The sequence below is a fragment of the Podarcis erhardii genome (genome assembly GCF_964252035.2).
Source record: "Podarcis erhardii genome assembly, chromosome: 1".
Classification (NCBI taxonomy): domain Eukaryota; kingdom Metazoa; phylum Chordata; class Lepidosauria; order Squamata; family Lacertidae; genus Podarcis; species Podarcis erhardii.
The window spans coordinates 15,935,734-15,959,211 of record NC_138497.1 but is presented as its reverse complement, the minus strand read 5'-3'; the positions used below and the strand labels follow the sequence as shown (position 1 = coordinate 15,959,211).

At 43.4% G+C, this 23,478-nt stretch overlaps 1 protein-coding gene across 2 annotated transcripts in view; it reads left to right on the top strand.

Moving 5' to 3' along the window:
• Positions 1-20,125, top strand: part of RCOR1 (REST corepressor 1) — a 149,110-nt gene extending 128,985 nt beyond the window's left edge. Inside the window, exons 8-12 of one of the 2 annotated variants that reach the window (XM_081863225.1) lie at positions 1,927-2,124; positions 5,874-5,951; positions 8,065-8,122; positions 11,484-11,713; positions 13,766-20,125. In XM_081863225.1, coding sequence (XP_081719351.1) covers positions 1,927-2,124; positions 5,874-5,951; positions 8,065-8,122; positions 11,484-11,713; positions 13,766-13,807 — 606 coding nt within the window. In that variant the 3' untranslated portion in view covers positions 13,808-20,125. Of the gene's footprint in view, positions 1-1,911; positions 2,125-5,873; positions 5,952-8,064; positions 8,123-11,483; positions 11,714-13,765 lie in introns of both variants that reach the window. The other variant, XM_081863224.1, reaches the window with a different exon arrangement.
• The last annotated feature ends 3,353 nt before the right edge of the window (positions 20,126-23,478 follow it).

The window sequence follows — 23,478 nt, the reverse complement described above, 5'->3', positions numbered from 1 at the left end:
TGCAGTTGCATATCTACATGTTATTGTTAATGATGCCAGCCTTGTTCTGACAGATGCAGTGCAAGCATGGTTAACAGCACTGGGGTCACCATTGTATGTATGTCAAGCAGTCCCAGAGTTCCAATTTGTTACCCGTAAGAACCATGTCAGCCTTCGTGGTGGCTGCAGTAGTGCTATGATGGTCGTTCCTCCCAGGGAGTCCACATTTCCCCCACCATGCTGGGGGCTGGTCTGCTAATCCCAAACAATTTGCAAGGCAAGATTGTCCATACATCTGAACCGCTCTCTGCCATAGCATCTTCCTGCTCACCAAACCCTGTTACCTCTTCAGCTTCCTACACCTCCTCCTCCCGGTCTTCTCCTTCTGACCCCTCACTGTCGTCCTACCACCAGTCCCCTGGCTCTGACTCTTCTTCCCCTAGGGGTTCCCCGGCCGGTTCCTCTTAACACTCCTCTCCATCCAGCCAGTCTATAACTTCAGGGCATAAAAATACAGCGGGCTCTCTGTTTGCGAACGTGATTCATGAGGGAAGCACATTCACAACCCGCCGAATTCGCACCCGCAGCGGCGTGTCTGTGCACGCGCGGGTCGTAATTCGGCGCTTATGCTCAAAGCGTGATTTAGCGCTTCTGCGCGTGTGCAAGTGCCGAAACCCAGAAGTAACCCGTTCCGGTAACTTCCGGGTTCGGCACAGTGCGCAGCCCGAAATTGCGCAACCCGAGGTATGACACTACAACATAAAAAACACAAAACATATAATAAAGTGAACAGTCCTCTCTCCCACAACACATTTAAGGATATCAGATGTTAATCAGCCCAATGTTTTGCCTGGCGTCTAAATGTATGCAGTGAAGGCACCAGGCGAACTTCCCTGGGGAGAGCATTCCACAAATGGGGAGCTACCCCAGAGAAGACCCGTTTTTGTATCACCACCCTTCAGACCTCTCATGGAGGAGGCACACAAAGAAGGGCCTCAGAGGATGATCTCAGGGTTAGGGTTGGTTCATATGGAGAGAGGCAGTCCTTGAGGTATTGACTAGACAGGTCAATTTGGTCACACTAGTGTAAGGGAACTTCCTATGTTTCTAGCCTCTCCCCTTACACATATGGGGCTATCACATGGCGTCGCTGGTCTATACAAGCTGGTCCCTGCATGTGGGGCCAGTTAGGGCTGGGCGATATATCTATACATTTTCCAAAACGGGTTTAAAGTTCATATCATGATACTGGTTTCATAATTTTTAACCTGGTGATATATCGCGAATCACGATGTGTTTGTGTGTGCACTATGCAAAAATCACAATGTGAGAAAAACTGCAAAGCCAGCCAATGCCTCCACATAGCTCCATCCTTATTTCAGACATTGTGGGACACGGGTGTCACTGTGGTCTAAACCACTGAGCCTCTTGGGTTTGCCGATCAGAAGGTTGGGGGTTTGAATCCCCATGATCCTCCTGGCAACCTAGCAGTTCGAAAGCATGCCAAAAAGTGCAAGTGGATAAATAGGTACCTCTCCGGCAGAAAGCTAAACTGCCTTTCCATGTGCTGCTCTGGCTTCGGTGTTCCATTGTGCCAGAAGCGGCTTAGTCGTGCTGGCCACATGACCTCGAAAAACTGTCTGCGGACAAACGCCAGCTCCCTTGGCCTGAAAGCGAGATGAGCGCCGCAACCCCAGAGTGGTCTGCGACTGGACTTAACTGTCAGGGGTCCTTTACCTTTCTTTTTTATTCTGCGATGGTGGTATATCACAAAGTTGAAAACCAGATATCACCCAGCCCTAGCGCCAGTAATGTGGCAGCTGCACTGATCAGCCACCACAATCAGACAAATTACAGGTTCGTAGGCCTCTTAAACAGTTGTATGTGTGGATTATAGTTTGAAGTGAATTATCCCGGCTTAACGTATGGCAGATTTCTACTTTGCAGGTTCCCCTGGTGGAAACAGTTCCTCAGGTGAAGAAGGAAAAGCACAGTACCCAGGCAGCTAAGAACAGAGCCAAGAGGAAACCTCCCAAAGGAATGTTCCTTTCTCAAGAAGATGTGGAGGCAGTCTCCGCCAACGCGACAGCTGCTACCACCTTGCTGAGGCAACTGGATATGGAATTGGTCTCCATCAAACGGCAGGTACGAGCGCTTTCCCTGCGACAAATCAAGGCTTATTTTTAATCATCCCATACATATTTTAAGAAAGGAGCTGCCATCGGTCTCAATTTTGTGCCTCCCCGGAGGATTCATAGCTCGGACGAGATGTTTTGCATCGGGATGAGACTTGATTAACAAGCTGTCAGCTGAGCAGCATGTTTCAGAACGGAATTATTTCATCTTGGCTTTCTATTTACAGTGCAGCAAGGTACAATGTGCAGTTTGCCAGCTTCCTGTCTCTTCCCCCAAGATGCTACTATAGACTTCTATAAATCACAGTTTCTGTACCCTTTTTTTATACTCTGGCGGGGTTTGGGGGGGGGGGTTTCGTTTGGAGAACATTTTTGTACTGGCCAACTATTTTTTTAAAAAAACTACTTTTTTTTTGCATACTTGGTGACTTGATTTCCTTCCCAACTTCAACTTTTACTCATATAGCAATCTTCCATACTCTCAAATCCAGGAATACAACTAGGATAGCACTTGTTTTTCCTGCCCATACCATTCCTATACAATAGATATTTCTCTACCCCCCCCCCCCCCGCCCCAAATCACAGCTAGTCTGAACTGTGTGACAGATTTGGCCTAGTTGATGCCGTACTGCAAATCTTCAAGGTTCCAATGTTAAATTGGTTTCCCCCCCAATTTTAAGAAAGAAAATTGTTATAATATAACTGATATAACCCAGTAGCTCAGTTGGTTGGAGCGTGGTGCTGAGAATGCCAAGGTTGCAGGTTCAATTCCCTGCATTGCATGAGGTTGGGCCAGATGATCCAACTCATGATTTTATAATCGCAACCCCTGGGCAACTTGCTCCCCAAATATGCTTTGTCTTAAAAGGATTGTTCCATTCTTTTAAGTGCCACATGTATTCACCCCACGTATTTAAAGCACTATGATTTGAATAGTCATGGCTTCTTCCCCCAAAGAATTCTGGGAGCTGTAGTTTGTGGTGCTGGGAGTTACTAGGAGACTCCCCTGTTTGCCCCCTAGAGCTATACTTTACAGAGTGGCTTAACAATCAAGTCCCCCTTCACAGGGAACTTGGGAAACTGTAGCTCTGGGAGAGGAGTAGGGGTCTCCCAGCAGCTGTCAGCACCCTTGACAAACTACAACTCCCAAGATTCTTTGGGGGAAGACATTGAGTGTATGAAGTAGTATGAAACCACTTTATGGTGTGAATGTGGCCCAGGCCTCCTCTAATAGCTGGTGTGAACTGTTGCCAAGGGAGATGTAAGCTCCTCCCAGACTTTTCCTAGTATGTACTGATTGGTCCATGGTGCAGAATTCCAATTGCCTTTCTCCCAATCAGTGCAATAGAAGAGGCTGTGTGTTGATTGGTTTCGCTCATGATTAACTGAGCAGCATTCGTATTTTTTAAAAGGCAGGTTTCTCTCACTTTCTAAATTAATAATAATAATAATAATAATAATAATAATAATAATAGACACTTGTAGCCTTGTTCCCTTTTCTCTTGAACCAATTATCAGTTGTCCGATTTGGATGATTTATGCCTGTTGCACCACTCTTAATTACTCTCAATTATTTAATTAATAAAAATTTAGGGGCTATACTTTGGCCAAGCATCCCGTTCCAGCATAACAGAAATTAGAGGCCAGAGCATCAAATATTTTATGCCCTTTATGAATATGAACAAAAGCTTCAATCCTATGCGTGCTTATCCGTGAGTAAATACACTTGAACCTGTGAGTAAACATGCGCAGAATTGCACTGGAAGTTAATGCAACCTTTTTTGTTTGGCCGCATTCTACATTTGCTTATACCAATCACTTAATGGCGCTTTGGTTCCATGCGCAGATAAGTGGGATAAACCCCTCACCCCAAACAAATAGAAATCAAGTAAAGCAAATACTCCCTTTTCCTAATTAATTTTACTACGTTTATATCTTGCATTACACCGGGCTTTTATTTTCCCTGCACTGGCTACAGCTATAAAAGGGTTGAAGTGAGAAAAATGAACCCCGGTGCTTAATGGAATCTCTTGAAAAGCTGAACAAAATATTTATAGGCTCCGCATGGATTATGAATGCCTCACGAAGGAATGGGGAATGAAGGATAGGAGTTGAAAACTTGGCAGGTGCGGCCTTGCCAACACTGAACCCACCAAAGGGAGAAATGGCACCAACTGAAAATTCCCGCTGACTTTACTTTTGCCCATTGTATAATAATAATAATAATAATAATAATAATAATAATAATAATAATTTATACCCGCCCTCCCCGGCCAGAGCTGGGCTCAGGGCAGCTAACACCAGTAAAATTACAATAAAACCATAATGGGGGGGGGGGTTGAACCTAATTTAAAATACAGGTTAAAATGCAATTTAAAATGCAGCCTCATTTTAAAAGTAGCCCATAGATCAAAACCGTGAGGGGAGGGAAACAGAAGGGTCAGACTGAGTCCAAACCAAAGTCCAGGTGGAACAGCTTTGCCTTGCAGGCCCTGCGGAAAGATGTCAAGTCCCGCAGGGCCCTAGTCTCTTGTGACAGAGCGTTCCACCAAGTCGGGGCCAGTCCTGAAAAGGCCCTGGCCTTAGTTGAGACCAATCTTACCATCTTGTGACTTGGGACCTCCAAAGTGTTGTCATTTGTGGACTTTAAGGTCCTCCGCGGGGCATACCAGGAGAGGCGGTCCTGTGCTGATGCTTTTGTCCCCCATCAAGGCCAGGGACCTCTTGTTGGGACTCCCAACTCCCTTAATTCCTAGCTATTGAACAGGTTGCCTAGAGGGGATGGGAACTTGGAATCCAACAGTATCTAGAGAGCCACGGATTCCCCACCCCGAATTAAGAGGAGCATGGCAGCCAGTGAGCAAAATGCACAGAGGTGCCATGCCACAGGTTTAAGAGCATAAGAAGAGCATTGCTGTTGGGTCAGACCTGGGGATTTCCCTCTCCTATAGTTGCTTCCCAGCAGCTGAATTGCTAGATTCTTTGGGGTGGTAGCTGGATAGATAGATGGGGAGAAGCAAAAGCGAGGCCTGGGTGTTTCTGTATGATTTCCTTCTGGTATCTGATTCCAGGATCTCTTTAATGTTTCCCTACAGTCTACTGAAACTGACAGTCTCAGTAGAGCTCCAAGGCAAGGCTTCTGTGTTCTATAATCTGGTGGTGGTTGTTGTTGTTTTTAGTTTTTAAAAAGCCAAGTTGTTTTCTCTTGCTGTGTTATTGTTGGGTTTTTTTAAGGGCGGGATAGGTAAGTACTGTCTGCTTTTAAATGTGAGCATTAAACTGTTACCAGCTGCCTCTCGGCGTAAAAGGTCTTTGAGGGCAAACGCTCTCTGTAATTCAAAGGCCAGGCGTACTTTCCCAGTTATTTCCTACTGAGACCCGTGGCCTGCGAACCGTCTCCGAGATCCTCTTGACCTGCGCCTCTGAAACTTAACAATTCCCTTAGATTTTGTGCGTGTGTAAAGAAGCCCTGGAAAAGGGTATTTTTCTTTTAGATCTTGTGCAAGCTTGCCTCTTAAATTAGTTAAAAGTCCTCATTTCTTCCCTGGAGTCCTTTGGCTCTGAAGCGAAGCTGCAGTCCTCAAAGCAGCGCTGACCAGAAAAAAAAAGAGAGAGAGGTAGGAAGTTTTAGAGAAAGGAGAAAGTGTTTCAGAAAATTGCAGATCAGAGCTTGGCAGGGGTTTCTCCACCCCACCCAGTCTGAAGGAAGTGGCGTTTTCTTCTGTTATCTCTATTGACAGACGAAGCTTTTCTTTTCAGATTCAGAATATCAAGCAAACAAACAGCGCTCTGAAAGAGAAACTTGAAGGAGGAGTTGAACAATATCGGCTGCCAGAGGTAACTTTATGTCCTAGTGGAATTTGAACCCAAGGAGGGGGGTGGGTGAGATGGCAGTTATGCTGAAAGTCTGTTGGTTTCATGTGCACTGACTGGGGATAAATTCATATGAGTTCTCATTTTGATGTGTCTTTACCAAATTCACACTTCCTGAACCAGCAGGCAGATTGAAACACAGGTTTCCTTTCAAATTTACCTCCAAACTTTGGAACGCAAGTCGGCAACAACAACAACAACAAAAAAAATTGCATACAAATATTATATATTTATTAGAGGAAATTGCCACACTCATCTTGGCTCTGGTCTTACCTACTCCCGCCCTGCAAGCTAACAGGAGAGAGAATGCAGGGCTTCCATAGGAAAAAAAATAGGTTCTGTACCTTTTTAGCAATGCGGGAATAAGCCTTGGGGCTCACATGCTCTCCCTTCTCACTCCTCCTCCCGGTGCAGCCATGCAGAAGAGATTAGGAGCATCTATGTGCACTTCTGCGTAACCAGAGTTCTGGTCTATGTCTGGACTCTGAGCACCACTTGCTGGGAATTGCAGGCTGTTCATCTCAGGTTCCCCTTGCAGGCTTTAGCCCAGGCATCGCTGGTTAGTCATTGTAAGAACTAGATGGCCCACTGGCTTTGATCCAACAGACTCATCTTACATTCCCGTGAACTATGCTTAGCTTAAACTATGGTTTGTTCAAACACGTTGGGATCAAACCATGTCACGATCCTGGCGCCAGATTGAATGGAGAAGCCCCCCGTGAGTATAGCCAGCTCCCCCTCTAGACTTTCTCATATGAGACGAGGAGTTCAGGGTTGTTGTGGTTTTTTTTAATGATTTTATAGGTTGTGTGGCTTTGTTTCTGAATCTGATCCTTCTACATGGTTTTGTATGCATTGTGGTATTTTATACGTTGTGACTTGCAGTTATTTTGATTCATCATAGCTTAGTAGTTATTTACAGGTAGGTAGGTAGCCGTGTTGGTCTGCCGTAGTCGAAACAAAATAAAAAAAATTCCTTCCGGTAGCACCTTAGAGACCAACTAAGTTTGTTATTAGTATGAGCTTTTGTGTGCATGCACTGTATATCTGAAGAAGTGTGCATGCACACGAAAGCTCATACCAGTAACAAACTTAGTTGGTCTCTAAGGTGCTACTGGAAGGAATTTTTTAAAAATTATTTATTGCAATTGTTAAGAGTGAACTTCTGTTTAATTACTACCCGTTAATGTTTTGAGAGTTGATTTTATTGTCTACTATTATATTCTAATAGATCGCTGAATATTACTTGGTTTGATACAAGTCTTTCCATTTCAAAGTTCCGTTTTATTATTACTTTCTGTAGTGGATCAGATTATTAAAATGCATGTGTTCTTTGTTGCACATTTCATTGCTGTATACCGCCTTGTGTATAGTAACATACACAAAGGTGGTATACAAATTAAAAGTGAAATGAAATGAAATGTGAGGTCAGGGAGTGGAGCCAGGCTAGCAGGCATAACTGAGAGCCTGACATTGAAGCTCAAGTGAGTCACCATGGACCAGTCACAAGCTCTTGGCTGAACCACTTCACAGGGTTCTTGTGAGGATGAAAGGCAGGGTTGAATCACGTCTGCCATCTTAAGCTCCTTGGTGGAAAGGAGGGCTATAAATAAAATTTCATAGAAGCCTAGTTTTAACATGAAGCTTGGTGCGTGAAACTCTCTTGGGGTGGTGTTTGAAGATAACTTGTTGGGGATGGCCCCCATCGCTCAATGGCAGAGCATCGACCTTGCATGGAGAAGGTCCCAGGTTCAGTGCCTGGAATCTCCGGGTTGGGCTGGGAGAGATTCCCTGAGCTTAGATCACCTGCCCACTTCACCCCCTCCTCCTTCCCTGCTGTCAGTCAGCAGTTAATTCAGATAATGAATTGCTTCTGTCGTTTGACTAAATATATTCTTTCTTTCTTTCTTACCGCTCAGAGGAATAATGGGGACTTTGTTTAACAAATGACTGTTTTCCTCTTGCAGCTCAAGCAATTTGTTCAACTTTTTCATTTGTGTACACCTGTCAGGCTTGGGGTTTGAAAGCAGATCTGTTACCTAAGTAAATGATTCCTTTTCTTTCTCGTGACACTTAGGTTACGCTGAAATGCAACGCGCGCTGGACCACCGACGAGCAGCTTCTTGCTGTACAAGGTATAGTGCCAGAAACCTATTTCTGTGCGTTGGAGGGTGGCTCTCTGTCCCCGGGGTAGTCAACGTGGAGCCCTCCAGATGTGCTGGAGACTCCAAACTCCCATCAGCCCAAGCCATCAGGATCAAAGATCAGGAAGGATGGGAGTTCTAGTTTGCCATATATAGTGGGCACCCTATTTCTTGGTGATGTGGAACTTCCACATTGATAACAAAGAATTTATCCTGTAGTGGTGCAACTTCTCCAACATTTAGGTGAGGTTTTGGGTGAATCAGTGCCAGCTTCTATAAATTAGTTTCAAAGTGAGTTCCCTTCTTTTGGCTGAGATGGGCTTAAAGGGTGGTTTAGACCATTGGGTGGGGTTTATTTCGTAACCTATATCATGCTCCAATTGGACTGGGATTGCATTGAGGGATTTTTCTAGGGTCTTGGAGTAGTATTTTGTATATAGCAGTGTCTCACATTGAATGCAACCGACCTGTAGAAAGGACTCTATGCATCGAAAACAGAGCCGTTGTGTGTACCCTTGTTAACTAAAACCTTTGTTAATAAAAACATTTTTTAAAAGAAAAAGGAAATCAGAGAGAATTTATCTACTTTCCTACTTAATATTATCAAGAGGCTCCTGGTGTCATCATTGCGTGTCTTTGGGCTCTAGGCAAAAACATTCCTCTTTATCCAGGCCTTTGGTCATTAGGTAACCTGTGGCCTGTTAAAGGTGTTGGGGACTGACAGTTATTATGATTGTTTTTACTATTATGCTATCTATTACTGTGCTTTTATGTTTTTCTTATGATGCCCTGCAAAATGTTTAATGTTGTATGCTGGGATCTTTCGATAAAGGGCAGTATATGAATCAAATTATTATTATTATTATTATTATTATTAATATTATTATTATTATTATTACTTACCTTAAACCATCACAGTAGTTTGGAGGGTGTCTGGTTTGCAATTTACGGTTGAGGTTGCTCTGTGATAGCTCAGCTCTGGCTCCACCCAGGTAGTCATGCCCAATGCAGTTTCGCAAGTCACAGGTGGAGTTTGCTAGCGAAAAAAAGAGGCCTATACATTTGTAGCACTATTGATTATGAACATTTACTCAAAGGACTTTTAGCTAGGAGCTAAATGGCACCTTAAACCTAGGTTGTGGGCGCAACAACGGAATGTCCAGGCACACTTTTTTAATAACAAAGAATACAAAGCTGAAAAGGAATGAACTGCAGCTGAAGTATTACGTTAATTTTTCACATGGTCTAGTTCTTCTCCTGCCCACCCTCCTAATATTCTTAAGAGGGTCTCTTCTCCAGTTTTCAGAGAGTAGCTGGAAGTGGGGAGGTAGAAAAAGGTCCTCCTTTCCTTCCACTCTGCAGCTTTAATCTGAAATCTTAGGCGCGGTACTGCGCTGAGAGCTCAGAAACTGCTTGGGTTGATGAAATTCCCCGTCGCAGAATGCACCTAGAATGATGGGCGTTTTGAACACTGGATGAAAGTGTTGGGGCCAAGCACACTTCTAATGGGAAGGCATTTCTCAAGCAGAACATCCCTGCAGAAAAGTTACTTTCTTAGACCACAGCGTAACCCGCCTCCCACAACAGTGGTGAACAGAGAGAACAAGTATAGGTTGTGGTGCTTTGGGTCTGTTTACTTCCGTTTTCAGTAAAGTTTGACTGATATTTTACAAGTTCTTATTAGCTAGCATAGAAAAGTGAAACAAAAAGGGATTGGAGATAAAACAAAAATCATGCAGCTTGCATAGATCTGCTTTTCTTTGTGCAGTTTTATATATATATATATATACACACACAGTGGTGCCTTGCAAGACGAAATTAATCCGTTCCATGAGGCTCTTCGTATAGCGGTTTTTTCGTCTTGCGAAGCAAGCCCATTGACAGCTTAGCGGATTAGTGCTATTAGCGGTTTAGCGGCTTTTAGCGATCAGCTGTTAAGCGGCTTATCAGCAGATCAGCTGATAAGCGGCTTAACAGCTTAGGAATAGGGGGGGAAAAGGGGAAAAAACCCGCAGGAACTCGCAAGACATTTTCATCTTGCGAAGCAAGCCCATAGGGAAATTCGTTTTGCGAAGCGCCTCCGAAACGGAAAACCCTTTCGTCTAGCGGGTTTTCCGTCTTGCGAGGCGTTCGTCTTGCGAGGCAGCACTGTATATAAAATATAGAGTGCATGCAGTCCTGGTTGCATTTCTTAAATCTTTTTTCCGACTTTTAAAGTTTTGTGGGCTGTTGCCTAACAATGGTGATGAATTTTATTTGTTCCATTCATACCTAGTAGCGCCTATCATGCAATGCAGCCCTAAGTATTGTCGAGCCAGGAACAATTTCAAAATTTTATTTTGTGTTTATCGTTTCGTTTATATGCCCACCCTTCATTAAGAAATCTCAGAGCTGTTCACAAATTGTCATATAGATACAAGAACACAGAAACGCACTGAAAAAGAAATGACCTGCAAACCATGGTGTAAATTTCAAACAGCTTCACATAAAAATCCTATAGTCAAAAAGATACAGAGACCCAGAAAATGTATATCAAGAGGGCTCAAAAGCCTGGGTGAAAAGTTGCACCTTAAGTTGTTTGCGGAATTGAAAGCTCAAAGATGCAGATCCAGTTGCAGAGAGTTCCATAAGGAGGGTCCTGCTTGACCTTATGATATTTCCAGTGTTTGCTATGAAATATTTTTTACATCGGTTTTAAACAGAGTATTCTACTATTCAGAAGGCCACCGTCCCTTGGGCTTAGCCCCCTGGTGTGACCATGGGCAGGATCCTCTTCAAAGATAATAAAATCACAGAGTTGTAGAGGTGGCAGGGGATCCCTAAGGATCATTTAGTCCAACCCCCTGCAGTGCAGGAATCCCAGCACACAGTCCACCCCCCCCCACCATACTGGATTTGGGTGATCTTGAGCCAGTGGAGAGGATGAAATGGGGGTGAATGTAGAGGATGATAGGAAGGATAGAAACATAATGATACGTAGGACACAGTGTTCCCAACAATACAAATTCAAGCATCACATGTCTATAATAATAATAACAATAACAATAATACATTTATTATTTCTACCCTGCCCATCTGGCTGGGTTTCCCCAGCCACCCTGGGTGGCTTCCAACAAAGATTAAAAATACATTAAAATGTCACACATTAAAAACTTCCCTGAACAGGGCTGCCTTCAGACGTCTTCTAAATGTCAGGTAGTTGTTTATCTCTTTGACATCTGGTGGGAGGGCGCCACTACCGAGAAGGCCCTCTGCCTTGTTCCCTGTAGCAATAATAATAATTTATTAAAACTTCAAAGGCCTCCATTATTGCGCTGACAATAACCTTAACACCTCTTCTCCTTTTCTCTAGCCATCAGGAAATACGGTCGAGATTTTCAGGCAATCTCTGATGTGATTGGAAACAAGTCTGTGGTGCAGGTGAAGAACTTTTTTGTAAATTACCGGCGGCGTTTTAACATAGACGAAGTCCTACAGGAGTGGGAAGCAGAGCATGGCAAAGAAGAGACGAACGGAACTAGTACGCAGAAACCCGTAAAGTCACCAGATAATACCATTAAAGTTTCCGAAGAAGAAGATGAGGTAGGAGGGATATAACTTGAGTTCAATCTTGATTTAGTTCCCCAAAACTTGACAATCAGTTCCTTGGCAGAAGCGGCTCCTTTTCGGATGGTGTTTTGCTAACATTATTACTTAGCGGTGTCATTTGGAAGCTGGCCAGTCATATATTATCAGCTAACTGCCTGTGGTTTTGACATGTTTGGAGAACGTCAGATATTCACTGGAGCCAAGGAGAGCCTCGAGGCCAGCAGAACGAAGCAAAAGTTTGCTCTGTGGCAACTTTTTAGCACAGGATGCACAGAGCATGGCAAAAAGAAAGAAAGAAAGAAAGGTCGTTCTGGGTTTGACGTGTATCTTATTTATTTATATTTTATTTTGTAGACTTTAATGCTACCTTTTGTCAATCACAGAGCTGGCAGAATTAAAGCCTGCTCTCCAACCGCTATTCCGCAAATTGGGTTGCATTTGAAAAGGGGAAAAAAAATGAAAGTACAAGTTAAATTATCTTGGCAACAATAAAACTTTATAACAGGGACAGATTAAAACAGAAAGTTGGCAGCCTCCAACGATTGTGTGTGGCTAACCTGGGGGTGTCTAGCATGTACATGGAAGATCACTGTCTTTCTCAGGTCTGATTTAAACACACTGTCCACCAAGAACTTTCTTTGTGACTCCGCGTCAAAATTTTGTTGAGTTTTCTGTAAAATCTGTGACAAGAAAGTGGCTGGTGGAGGCCCTTGGGGTAGTGCGTCTCCTCACATGTGAGGATGATATTTATACCCTGCCCTTCTGACTGGATTGCCCAAGCAACTCTTCCTCCTCCTCCTCCTCCTCCTCTTCTTCTTCTTCTTCTTCTTCGTCTTCCTCCTCCTCTTCTTCTTCTTCTTCGCAGCTTACAGATAAAAAGAAGAATCGCTAAAAACATAGAAGAAACAATCATTAAGAAACAATTGAACATTAATAGAATTAAAACTATACACACACATAGAATCTGTTTAAAACATGCAAATAATTATGGCAAAAACAGCGCAGCACCAACCCTTTGGTTAAAAGCAGTCAGTTCCCAAAGTCTGGTTGTTGCTATTGACAGAAACAGTGAAAATCAATTCGTTTATTCTTGACGTTGTTCAAATGATGGCAGATCTTATGGCGGCTTGTGTGAGTGAGGTGCCTTCCTCGTTGGGGAGATACCTTTGTTTCTTGGGCAATGTGCTTTGCATTGGGCTTCCCTGAAGGCCCCTTTGGGAGTTCCCACTGCAGCCTGCTTTGGGATAGAAGCAGGGGGAACCAAGACTCATTCGCCTGCCATGGTGGCAGCTGCATGAGCATGCGATTTATTTCCAAGCGAAATTCAAGTTCTGGTTTTGACATTCCAAGACCTTTGGTGGCCTAGGACCCACATGTCACAGAGGGAGCATGTCTCCATATGACTCTGCCTCCCAGGAGGGGGGAGCCTCGCTCCTGAGTTCCCTCCATGGAATGTTGATTTCCTGGGAAAGTGCACCCAAACACTTCTGTTTCTCTGATGTGTCAGGCCCAATTTCTAAACCTTCCCTTTCTAACGAGTTCGGATGGCACTCGACTTTTTCATATCGTTTCTCTCCCCCTACCCTGCTTCATTGCTTTGTGAGCTTGATGTGCGTGCGGCTTTTATATTTGTTTTGACTCTATTATGGAATATCTCGAGTGTTGTGCATGAGACATAATAGACATTTATAAATCTAGGGCCCAGGGGGTTTTGAGGATGACATTCCTGCCTCATCTCCCTCCCTTCTTATGTTCTGCTGAAAGCCGTGCCATTGACAAGAGTGGCAATGCAGCTTGACGTTTCAGCTTTCTGTTTGTTTATGAATATTGACTGAGAAATCCGTGAATGACGTCTCAGAGCAGACGGGAACTGCCAGCTCCTTGCTCTCACGTCAGCCACCCACCCCCCTCATTTTGTGGCCCCCCCCTCATTTTGGTGCCTGCTACCTTTGATTCCTTGGGGACAGGATACGAGGCTTGGAAATCTGACCTCTGTATGAGTTGTCCAATTTTAATGTTGTGTCTCCCTTCTCTTTTCTCCTCCAGGCAACTTCTGTTTTGGATGTCAGATATACATCCGCATCATGAGAAACTCAGGTAGCCTAGAACAATGTTGATGTTTTGACTACTGTTGGTTATCCATGATATCAGGTATTAGCAAAACCTCAAGACAGCCATCATATCTCCGTGGACAAGCAGCTATTACCAAAAAGAGAGAGAGAGAAGAAGAAGAAGAAGAAGAAGAGAACAAATCACAAACCAAGGCAAAAACACTTCTGTTCCTGTGCTACATTTGCCTTAATTTCCTCCTCATTCCTCCATACTGCCTCCATTTGCTTTTCTGCAGTTCCTGGGACAAGCTCTCTGCCCTTCAACAACACCCAACTTCAAAGCATTAGCTTCTCCTTGAGCCATCTACGTGCCGGCATGCAAAAACCTCTTACCAGCCAGCTCTCCTCCCCCTCCTGCTCCTCCCCACGCTCAGAGGTTGACCCCTCAAACCAGGGGTGTTTCTAAAACTTGCTCCCTAGTAGTATGTATTTCTGTACGGCCTTGTGTGGTTTCAGCTTACTTTATGGTGTAATCATTATTCTTACAGTGACATTTTAAAATCTTTTTCTTTTTTTAAAAAAATAATTATATACATATATATATATGAATGAATTCTCCATCAAAAACATGTATTGAGCATGTGCTAGGTTGGCCTGGTGGCTTCTCTGAAGTCAGGGGACATGGCAAGTAGGTAGGATTTCAGGGCTGCAAGCGGTAGACCACCCGCCGCCTCCTAGCACATGCAGAACCTGTATTCTGCTCCTTTTTATTTTTAAAGAAAACTCCGTTCTTAGTTGTGATTTCTATTATCGTCATTATTATTGTCGTAATGGACCTTCTTACTTAGTGCAAAAGGGAATGTGCAGCCTATAACCTGCTTTGGAACAATCTGTTGGTCAATCGATGTATATGCACCCAAACACCCATGTACTTTCATTATAACCTCCCAGCGAATGCTGACACAGCTGAGTTCCTTTGACCGTCTTAAGGGGTTCGGGCAAAAGCAGCAGCCTTTGCCATTCACTCTGGGGTTTTCCTGCATCTGTTTGATACTTCTGTCGTCTTAAGAAAGGGACTTGGCTCCCCATCGAAGTGAACAGAGGCAGCACAGTCGCTGCGCTTGGCAAATGGCTTGCTCGGCCACGACATTGTGGTGCAAATTAGGATAGAGAGCTTCAGTCCTTTAAAATGTGTGTTTGAACAGAGGGGACACACACATACACACCCTGTCCCCTTTCTCCCACCCCAAGAGCTCCTTTAAGCTGCTGTTGCTTAGTTCCTTCCAACACGCGGAGCCCAGCTGTGTGGCAAAGGCCGTTGTGGCAATTCCACTTCCTAGGAGCTGGGATGGAGCTGGCTTGAGGAACAGAGGCTTGGAGGTTCCTCCTCCTTAGACTTCTGAACTCGGCAGTATGGAGGCGGCGTGGGTACCAAAGGAGCCCTTCAGCTGAAAGATGTAGGATGTAGCGTTCTTAAATATTTTCATTAGCTGTAATAACGATGCAAAATTAAATAATTTTAATCAGGGATGTCCAGGGGTTAATTTATGTGCGTGTGTTTTTAGTTGACTTCATTGCCACAGTACCCTTAATGTAGAAATCAATTTCAAATAAAGTTGCAACCTCAATATGCACAGCTTTTTGAGACGCTGAGGGCGAAGAGGGGGACTAATTTGCAGTTTAATAAACCTACCGCTCGTCGGACGGAAAAAGAGCTATCTTTAATATTTTTCTCTTGCCATGCCCTTTTTTACGGTAGCAGCTGCAAATGTACATGTGCGCCCTTCGCTGGCAGCCACGCTGATTTTAAAATTTGCCTCTGCCTTCTAAAGTTCACACACACACACACACCCTGCCTACGAACTAACCTGCCGATCAAAGCTTGCTGTCCTAAGACACGTTCTGTTTGGTACACCAAACGCCACTGCAAATATATGGGGGAACAGGTCTAGTAATAACCCTTGTTTCCTGAGGTAATGTAAATGCCTTATTTTTGGAAGGGTCTGTCCCTTCTGTTTTGATAATTAAAAATATATGCAGTTAAAGCACAAGAGGTGGCTTATTCCTTACGACATGCATTAGGCAGTGTAAGCATTTTAACCATTGTGGTGTACTTAGGGGGCTCTGAAGCTTTTTAAAATAATAATAATAACAATATAACAGTAATAATAACTGGGGACTTCTACTATGCATGAGAAGGCAGAACTGCACTTTATCATAATTTTCAGTGGCTGAAACCACAAGGGAATTGCAATTGGCTGGTAGACAAATTTCATTGAAAATAATAGCCCAACCACCTGCCCATTTTGCCCTGATTGCAGGGATGAAGAACCTTGTGGTGCTTCAGATAGTGTTGGACCTTCGCTCCCATCATGCCTGACCTTGCTGGCTAGGGCTGATGAGAACTGTAGTCCTGCCAAATGTGACATGCAACAGGTTCCCCGGTCCCTAGCATAGCGGATCCTGAACAGCCAAGATCAAGACTAATTGTAGCCACTTGGAAGCACCTTTTAAACAAGACTTGTTTCATAGCAGCTGCCTGATGATGAAATGTTGGAGAAGCCGAGATATATAATGTTGCTTGTTTTCTTATCCAGGGTTCAAAACAAGAGGAGAATACATAGATGACACCAAAAATCATAGAGAGCTAAAGAAACAATAAAGCTTTTTGAAAAATAACGCCAGCTAGTCTACTGAGGAACAGGGAAATTGAAAAATACTAGCGTGCAAATGACAAAATCTTGGCCTCTTTCCTTTACTCCTAAGTGACACCTCCTTGTGCCTGAGCTATCTGATCTAGATTACGATCTCTGGGAACCATTTCTTCCCCTTCTTTAAATCCTCACCTATCCTTGTTGAATTGAGTCTATTCCCTGCCAGGCAAGGTTGTAGAAAGTAGCAGCTTCCAAGAGACGTGGCGAAGAATAATAGGCGTGTTTTGGGTTTGGATTTCCACCTAGTAATTTATTTATTTTCAAAAACAACAACCCTGGCCTGTCCTTTTTTAAAAATCCAGCCGCAGCACTAGGCAGTGTGCAATTTTATATTTTTTAAGAAAATCTATGTAAATGTTTTATATTAAATTAGCAAAGGATATAATAGCCAGGTTGGTTTGAATGGTCTGCCTCAAATCCATAATGTCAGAGAGCTGAAAGGTATGATCATGTGATGTATATGTTGCTGGACATTTGAGATTGCTGGTTGGGAGAGATTTGAAAACTCTTCCACGTAGAGAAATTTCATGCCAGAGAGTGAGGCCAGAACATGTTAAGATTGTGTCTCTAGGGAGCATTTATGTCGAGTAACCTCTCCTCTGCAGCTGAAGTGGTACAGTCATGACAGTGGACCTGCTGATCATGTGGTTTAACTCAAGAGTACAAGCCTGTTTCGCTGCTCCCTTCAGCAAACCTACCAAACGTTATCAGAAAAAGATCGGGTTTTGGCTTGATCCCTCTCCCAGGAAGAGAAATCATGTCTTTGCCTCTTCACGATTATCTTATTGTAAACCTGCCTACAGTAAAACACGACACTGAATTCCCCTCCCCACCATTAATTGAATATCACCTGCAACTGTATGAAACGGGGGAAATATTAACAACTTTCGCTTGTTTTCTTTGTTTCATAGTCTTGTCTCCTATATGGAAAAGCTTAACCTTTCAGTTCAAGCGTTCACGTTCCGAGGCACCACGTTCTGATTTAGAAAGGTCCACAAAGATTGCTACATTACATGTAATATTTGCTTAATTTTTGTTTTCTTAAACTATCAGTGTGGATGTTATAATTATATATATTTTGTGGAAGATGGAAAGTTTTCGTTTCCTTCTAAGTGTAAGTTATTGTGCAACGACGGCATCGCTACGACAAAAAGTGGTACTTTTTTTTTTTTAAAAAAAAAGACTCTTAGTTTTAGAAATCTTAACAAATGTACACATGCGCCATAATTTTACGTTTGTTCTATTTAATTTTTAAGTATAGTTGTGTAACATGCCAGTACATTTTTCTCCCCAAACTGCTCTGCTTATCCATCAGGATGCCTTGTTTATTTGAATGTTGTATCCTAACTGGTCTGACACAATGCGATCGAAGTTCTTTAATTTAGAGCCAAGGGAAGACGAGATATTTGCAAGAGACATTGTATGTTGAACTAAACACAGCTTAGGGAAATGTTGTACAATCATATGCTCAGCAGCAGCTACAACTGGCAAAGCAGCCATAAGGGTTGCCCTCGTACATATTGCAGGGATTTATTTTGTTTTGTGTTGCTGTTGTTTTTGCAGTTTCCCCCCTTTGAAACGCATCTGTGTGTTGAGGAGAGGGAGGGAATTGTGGCCCTTGGCCCCAATCCCTGACCTTCATGCAGCTCCTCCCCATCCCTGTTTTCCAGGGGTTGGCAGAATGTGTGCAAAAGGGCTTCCGCCCATGCACAGATCTATGGAGTCTTCAGTGTGAGTAGGGACATTGCACAGCCAGGCTCTTTGATCGTGTGGATAGAAGCCGCCTGTGTATTTCATACATTCTGCTGAAGACAGATTGAGGGGCAAGGTGACTGGCTGTTTTAACTGCTCTTCCACTCCATGCAGTCAGTATACACATGGAGGGAAGGTGGAGAAGAAGGTCAGGCTCTGCCATCTAGTCTACTAGTCGGCGCCTTGTCTGGCAACCTGCCTTGCAATACCCCCCAGGAAGTCAGTGGTCTCCTCCACGCAGCTCCCAGAAAAGTCAGGTAGGACCAGAGAACCGATGGCGCCCATCCTCAATCCTGGAGGTGATAATTCTGCCCTCCTGTTCCACAGCCCCAAGTGGCCCACTGCAAAGATGTACCAGGAATTCCAAACAGAATGATCTCTGTTCCAATGCCAGCCAATGCCGTGTTCGAACGTTCTGATAGATGAGTTGCTTCAAGTCCCATGCATGGTGTTTGCAGTGGCCTCCTGGCAGGGATTGCTATTTTTCTCAGAAGCTTAATCCCATGTGAGAAGCTCCCCTTTGATTAAATTGAAGTAGTTTGTCATGTGGCATTGGTAGGCTAGGGAACAGATGCCGTTTGAGAAGAAAAAAACAAGAAAATATAAGGCTCGCTTGAGTTCCAGAAATGACTTTGGCTGTTGCGTGCATCTTGAAGTTGGGTAAAAATGGTAGCAAGAATTTTACAACTTTTTTGAGGGAAAGAGGAGGGAACTATCCTCAAATCGCCATCCTAGCCAGCAGTTTTGTTACTATTTACGGCCCAGCTAAAATATGTTGTCATTTAACTCTTTGGTTTCGTTTAGATTCTCACACACACTGCATGTTGTGTACCAGATATGATCCTAGCATTGCTTTTAAATAACCTGATGTCCTTGCAGTATAGACGAGTGAAAAAGGCTTTACTAATTTTGGAAGTTTCCGTTTTAAAATGGCAAAGTTTAATCCTCCTGGGACATTTTTAAAACATGAACCAAGGTAAAAACAAAACAAAATCAAGTGTCCCTGTTTTTATGAGTTTCAATTAGCTGTAGTCTGTGTTTTTAGCTTGTCAAAACCGAGCCATCTTGTGCAATGCCCTAGAATACCCTGAGTCCCCTTCGGCTACTCCCTGAAAAAAATGCAGCTTTTTTTGGTGTGTGTCTCTGGGCACATCCCACTTGCAATGATGATGAGGCATAGTCTCCACTCATTTCAGTGGTGCTTGAGCTGGAATCCTTTCCTTGCAAGCATCCCTGGAACAGAAGCAGCACCTGTTGGATAGCTGCCTCTGTGGGCAGCAAAGCACAATTAGCAGCGAAAGCAACAGTTCTGAAGAGAGAAGGTCAGTATATGTCTGGGCATGTTGTATATTAATGAGTGTTTACATTCATATTCTCCTCAAATTTAAATTTATACTGGAGTGTATAGTTATTCCATTATGTAGATTTTATCAATTTCGTTAAATTCTCATAGACCGCTTACAAGGTCAATCCCCCCCCCCCGGACTTTCTGATGATTAAAGTTAAGTTTGCAAATATAATAAAATTCTGTATTAGCCTTTGAAGTGATACAATTATGCATCAGGGGTAGGTTTTTTTAAAGTATGTATTGATAATGCTGTTGTAAGTAATATTATTCATCTCTCTCTCTCTTTTGTTGCCTGTTTCTTTCCCTCCTTGCTCATTATTTAGTACACTTAACTGTGATGAATGGTCATAGAATTATAAAACTGCTTAGCCACTGAAAATAATAGTTTTTCCTCCCCTACCCCTTGAATTATCATTTTACTGTAAGAGGAATTATTGGTGGGGAGGGGAACTCGTGATTCTTTTCTGAAACTCTGCACAGTTCATTTTTCTATTATTTCCAATGTTTGCTGACATGAAATTAAAAAAAACAAAAAACAAAACTTAAGCCATTGATGTGATGTACTGTGTGCTTAAAAGCCTCAACATTCCAAAATGGATAGGACTTGACAATTGATTGCTTGTCCAGCGTGATTGACGCCTCACTCTGAGAGAGACACAGGCCTGTTGCAGGTATCAGCAGCCAACACTTGAGGTGACCGAGATTATTATGGCCTGTCCTTAACAGCCAAACCAAAACAAGCAGACCTCTTCTTTCCTAATAGGTCCCTTCTTGTAATCAATATGCAACTTCTATTTATCCCATACTTAGGCTGTGTACACAGTACCTGCTTACCGTGCAGCTAAGCCATTCTTCTTACTTTGGATTGAGGCTGCTTTTCATAAGGAGAGACAGGATAGATCCAGATTCTGGCTCACGGGATTTGTAAAGGCAGCTCCTGCCAGACAAACACAATGTGTTCTCAGGGAATAGTGTTGTGAGTGTTTGCAGAGCAAGTCTGCGGTTTCCATTGATTCCCATGAGGAAAATTCTATTGCGTTCCCGACTACGGGATTTGGACTCCAAGATAAGGAATAAAACACCAGGACCACCCTTTAAAACCTTGCAAAAGGCAAACAAGGATGGGGAAAATATGCTCTCTTATATGCCCACAGATCTGGGCTGCCACAGATCTGCAAAGCAAAAAAGCAAGGCTTGTTTAAGGCGGCTTATTTGTTTACTGTCCTATATAATAATAATAATAATAATAATAATAATAATAATAATAATAATAATATCTTTATTGTCATTGCCCCCTCTCGGGGACAACGAAATTACTTGCAGGTCCAGCTGTTTGGATATCTGAATCTGCGGTGTGTCTAGTGAGGTTTGGGTACAAATTCCTCGTATTTGGATAGGTGAATTTTTTGTATAATGAGCGTTTGGATAGCAGGACCTGGTTGCACAGCACTTCCCAAACCAGTGACGGAAGTGTGTACACAGCCTTGATCTTCTCTTTCCTCGGGCCATATAAGAAAGAGCTGTGGGTCCAGGGAGAAGCCAGAAGTGAGGAAACTCAGGCCAGGGAATGCACACACTAATCACTCCTGACAGAACCCTCACTGGCCTGAGAGAACTCTTGGGCTAATTGAAGCTACCAGCACCTCTTCTTTTCAAGACATAGCAGAACATAATCCTGTTTCAATGTCTTCTTTCAAAACAAAACAAACAAAACCACCAAATAGGCTTCAAATGTCATTAAAGGCTTTATTCCCATTCACCTCCTCATATGTGTATGTGAATATGTCACTTCAATAATACACACCATGTCCTCCTAAGCTGCTATTACTATTCCAGACGGCAACACACTTCTACATTACTTAAAACAAGGATGTTCTATCAATTGTCAGAATATTCCAAGCAAGCTCTTGATTCTCTTGTGAGTGTTTTGGATAACCAGGAAAGATCACTCTTGGGCTGAAGAGTAATGCTGTATCCAATAATCCTTTTAAAAAATCTCTCTCTATTATTTATCCAATAAATTTTAGCAAGGCTACAGTTCCACCGTAATCCCTCAGATTATGCTGTCAATATACATTAGGACAGTTGCACAGTTCATTCGGTCTCACAGGGGCTCATTATGGTTGTAACATATAGACCATCATTTCTTATTTTAGATCAACACGTACAGAAGATGCATCCTACAGAAATGACAGCTTTGCCCCTGAGAAGTGATTTTCCTTCCTTGCCGTTTATAGAGATCCAGTCTTGTACCCTGCGGGCTGCAAAATCACACTTTTAATTCACAAATTTAGCATTGCGTCTGCAAACATAGAAGCATTTGATTTAAACCATTGAAACGTCCCATTTTCAGACCATTTAAGAAATTAGGGTATCAGATTATGGGCTACTATAGGCTGACTGGCAGTTCTGGAAGTTGCCCAGAAATTATGATTACCAGACTCTTGATTCCTGCCACTGAGGTCCACAGCCCTTTTGTTGATGTCTTGTTCTGGGTTCATGGGGAAAAGTGGAAAGGCAGACTGGTGGCTGCAGCGCCTAAGAGAGCCCCCTCTCACAAAAGAAACCCAAACGGAATGTATTACTCATGTGTAGGACATACCCCCATACAGACCAGAGTCAGTGAAGGTGGGAGCAAAGGGGGCACTCCCCTACAAACATCAGCCTGCTCTCAGCCAGCTCCTGTTTTATGTACCTTCTTGCATATTTCAAACCTAGAAATTGAAGTCATGTCTAATTAAAAAGCTTTCATGTACAATGCAGCTACTGTCTCAGCTACTGGCTAGGCTTCCATTTGGAACGTTGGAAAACATCTTCCTTGGTTGTCAGGTTCATTTCTGGACCCAATTACAAGTGCCCATGCTAGTGTTGAAAGCCCTAAGTGACTTTGGTCACCAAATATCTGAAAAACCTCCTCCTTCCCTACTGACATGTCTTGGGTGTGAAGATAAGCGGTGGAGACCCTCTTGGTAATTCTGCTGTCCTCAGAGGTTCAGAGTGTGGTTGCCCAGGAGAAGACCTGTTTTGTGGCAGCCCCTAAATTGTGGGTTTCCCTCACCATAGAGGTGCTCCTGGCACCTTCACTGTACAATTCTCATTGTATGCTGAAGGTGCACCTCTTTACCCTAGTCCTAGACATGCGTTGTAATATCTTTCGTGACAGAAATGTGTTTCAAACACTATTTAAATTGTTATGGCTCGCCTTGGGACCCTGTGATGAAGAGTAGGTAAAAGGTAAATGGACCCCTGACCATTAGGTCCAGTCATGGCCAACTCTGGGGTTGCGGCGCTCATCTCGCTTTATTGGCCGAGGGAGCCGGCGTACAGCTTCTGGGTCATGTGGGCAGCAGGACTAAGCCACTTCTGGCAAACCAGAGCAGCGCACGGAAACTCCGTTTACCTTCCCGCCGGAGCAGTACCTATTTATCTACTTGCACTTTGACGTGCTTTCGAACTGCTAGGTGGGCAGGAGCAGGGACACAGCAACGGGAGCTCACTCCGTCACGGGGATTTGAACCGCCAACCTTCTGATTGCCAAGTCCTAGGCTCCACCCGCTTCCCTTGATGAAGAGTAGACAATACTTCAAATTAACAGTGGTGTTAATGGGTGATACTCAACTTAAGTTTTTCTCCAAAAAAGATCCATTGAAATTAATAATGTAGGTCTAGTAATTTCAATGGGTCTACTCGATGAGTAAAACCTTGTTTTATGCCACCTAATATTATTAATAATACTAATAAGTAAATAACACTCTAGAACTGACTCATTTCAACAAAGGAACTGCATCCTCTACTGAGCCAATGTCAACCCAGTAAACTTGAGGTGAGCATACCTGGTTTTGTTCCTTTTCTAGGGGAAAGCCCAATGGATCCACAGCGGAAACAGAGCAAAAC